General features: G+C 52.5%; 1 protein-coding gene across 1 annotated transcript; it reads left to right on the forward strand.

The window, feature by feature from the left end:
* Nucleotides 1-429: 429 nt before the first annotated feature.
* Nucleotides 430-2,488, forward strand: GLOTRDRAFT_141658 (uncharacterized protein; the record flags this gene model as incomplete). The annotated part of the gene is made up of 5 exons (XM_007873549.1): nt 430-864; nt 919-1,121; nt 1,181-1,370; nt 1,429-1,503; nt 1,554-2,488. Coding segments are annotated over exons 1-5 (1,758 nt in total), but the record flags the coding sequence as incomplete, so codon positions are not given.

Consider the following 2,488-nt stretch of genomic DNA (forward strand, 5'->3'; position numbering starts at 1 on the left):
CCCTGCTCTGTACGCAGCTCTCGCTGGAAAGAGGCTATTCTGCGTGATGGATGGGATTTGTCGGAGAGCGACGCTCATAGCCTTGCTCAGGCCATGTTATCCGACATATGCGGAGACTTGAAAAGGCACTACAAGGTACGTGCCAGATAAAGTTCAATACACAGAGATGAATCACTTCTCTGACTTTCTCTGACAGGTCTCGGAAGCAGGGATTAGACGCTCAGGCTGCATGTCGACGTTGGTTGTTATCATTCTTATTGAGACGAGTCTGCTTGTCTTTTTGTTTGCACTTCAAAATGTAGAATAGAAATCTGTATAACTCCAGGATACCACAAGTACTTCTATGCGCCTTTCTCAGGTCACGTGCACCGTGTCGCGACGCGTATGGGGCGTCTGTTTACATCTTTGTTTGCTGCTGTATGTGCACTCAGTTCACGGGATGCCATAAACTGACGATTCTTTTCCCTCATCACCATCATCTTCCCATCCCCGTCACCATTTCACCTGTTATGGGCAGTGGACACACAAGGCTTTACGGCACCACCCCATGTCCTGGAGCACAGCAGCCTCGGGCTAGCCGGCCTCCGAGGGTCAAGCTCAGCGCCAAAGCCCTGGAGATTCTGAAGATTGAAAGACGCACTAAGGCAACCTCCTACCAAGTTGATCTTGACGCTGCCTTTGCCAAGATCGATGCCATGAAATATGAACTGGCGACAAAATATAGCAAGAGTCTTCGCAGTGTAGCGTCAGACTTGCACTGCGGACGCGGAAGCCTGACGCGAGGATCTCGTACCAAACTCAACCCTTGGAATGCCTTCATTTGGAAGATCGGCGAGATAAGACGCGAAGAGGGTGATACACAGCGTACGACATCGCGTATTTCTCTTCACTCCACGCAATCTTATCTGTTGTTTCTAGATGCCGAGGGAAAGGAAGTTCTCAAAGGCCTCACCGGCGATGCAGACGCACGTGCAGAGTACCATGCACTCTCAGCCGCCGAGAAAAAGGAGCTTGTAGAAGAATTCAAAGCCCATAAAGTCCGGGAAGCTAAAGGGCACCGTGTTTCGTCGAAATCGCGTGCCAATGATATCGCGTATGTGACGTCTACGTGTGTCAACGAGGTGTGTTGCTCGGCCGGTCACGATGCTGGTCGCTTCTGATCACATGGTCTACAATGTAGCTCGATAATATGCGTGCCCGGACAGGTGCCGAGTCAATCTTGCTTGTTGTTCGCGGTACCACAGACATATCCACAAAGCCGCGCTTTTATGCTACCGAGGGAGTCAACAGTTTCATCAACACTTGTCTCAAGATGGATATCGGAGACATTATGTCAAAGCTGGAAGGTTTCGCGTTGACCGGTCTGCAAGGTATGTAACTTCTCGTCTGTGGACGGCCGCCCAGCATGCTAATGTTTCCAAAATTCAGGGGCCGCACAAAATCACAAAGAACGCGCAAACGCCACTCGAGGTAACGTTCGCGAGTCGATCGTAAAGAAGCTTTGTATGTCTGCTATTCATTTTGTACAAACACATAAACTGATTATCTCAAAGCTGAAGCAACTGGTATTACGAAACCCGTGATGGTTTGGACAAACAAGTATGAATTGAGTTTCAAGTACAAAGTTGCCCTCGACGGATGGCCAGCCCACATACCCTTCGGAAACCTCAGCAGTGTCGTTCGGTCCCTCCCCCACTACGAGGAGCTCTTGCGGCTCTGCGAGAATGATACGATAATGTTCCGCCGACTGAGTGAAGATGAGGTTGAAGAGCTTCGGAAGGAGCGTGACGGGCGCATCAATGCTGGAGAGGATGCTCCACCGGCGCCAAAGAAGGCCAGGGCCGACAAGGGTACGAAGAGGAAGAGGTCTGGCAGATCTGAGGATGATGGTGCAGCAGGGAAGAAGAAAGCCGGGAGGAAGAAGGGCGGAATCAAGAGCTCCGAGCTCGTGAGCGACGAGTCAGAGTCGGAGGATGACGAGAACCAGGAAGGCAACCCTGTCCCTCGCGACTCTCAGTCAGAGGATACCGAACACCAGCAGAGCAGCCCCATTCCTCGCGAGCCTCGTCTTGAAGACAGACCGGCCGGTCCAACAGTCCACGCTCACCTGCAGGCCCCCTCGAACGAGCGCAGAGCGACTTCTGCTGTCGCTATCAACCAGCGCTCTAGCAGCGCGAGCGACGAGAATGTCCCTCCCAGCCCTTCCACCCCATCTGACCCCATACCCATGTCATTCGCATCGGACGCTGTTCCGTCAGACTGTGCAGTGGCCACCACTGTGCTCGGCTCTTCCGCGTCGTTCAACATCCCATCTGGTATCAACACCCCACTTCTCTCGAACGCGAAGATGCTGTCTCTGCCGCCGACGGACCTATTCTACCCGAACACCATTAATAACATGAACAATTCTGACGCCTTGGTCTCGGTGATCCCATCTCCTCTTCCAAGCGCCGACTTGTCGTCGATACCTGCATCCTCCGATGCATTT

The sequence above is a fragment of the Gloeophyllum trabeum genome (genome assembly GCF_000344685.1).
Source record: "Gloeophyllum trabeum ATCC 11539 unplaced genomic scaffold GLOTRscaffold_00313, whole genome shotgun sequence".
NCBI classification, from domain to species: domain Eukaryota; kingdom Fungi; phylum Basidiomycota; class Agaricomycetes; order Gloeophyllales; family Gloeophyllaceae; genus Gloeophyllum; species Gloeophyllum trabeum.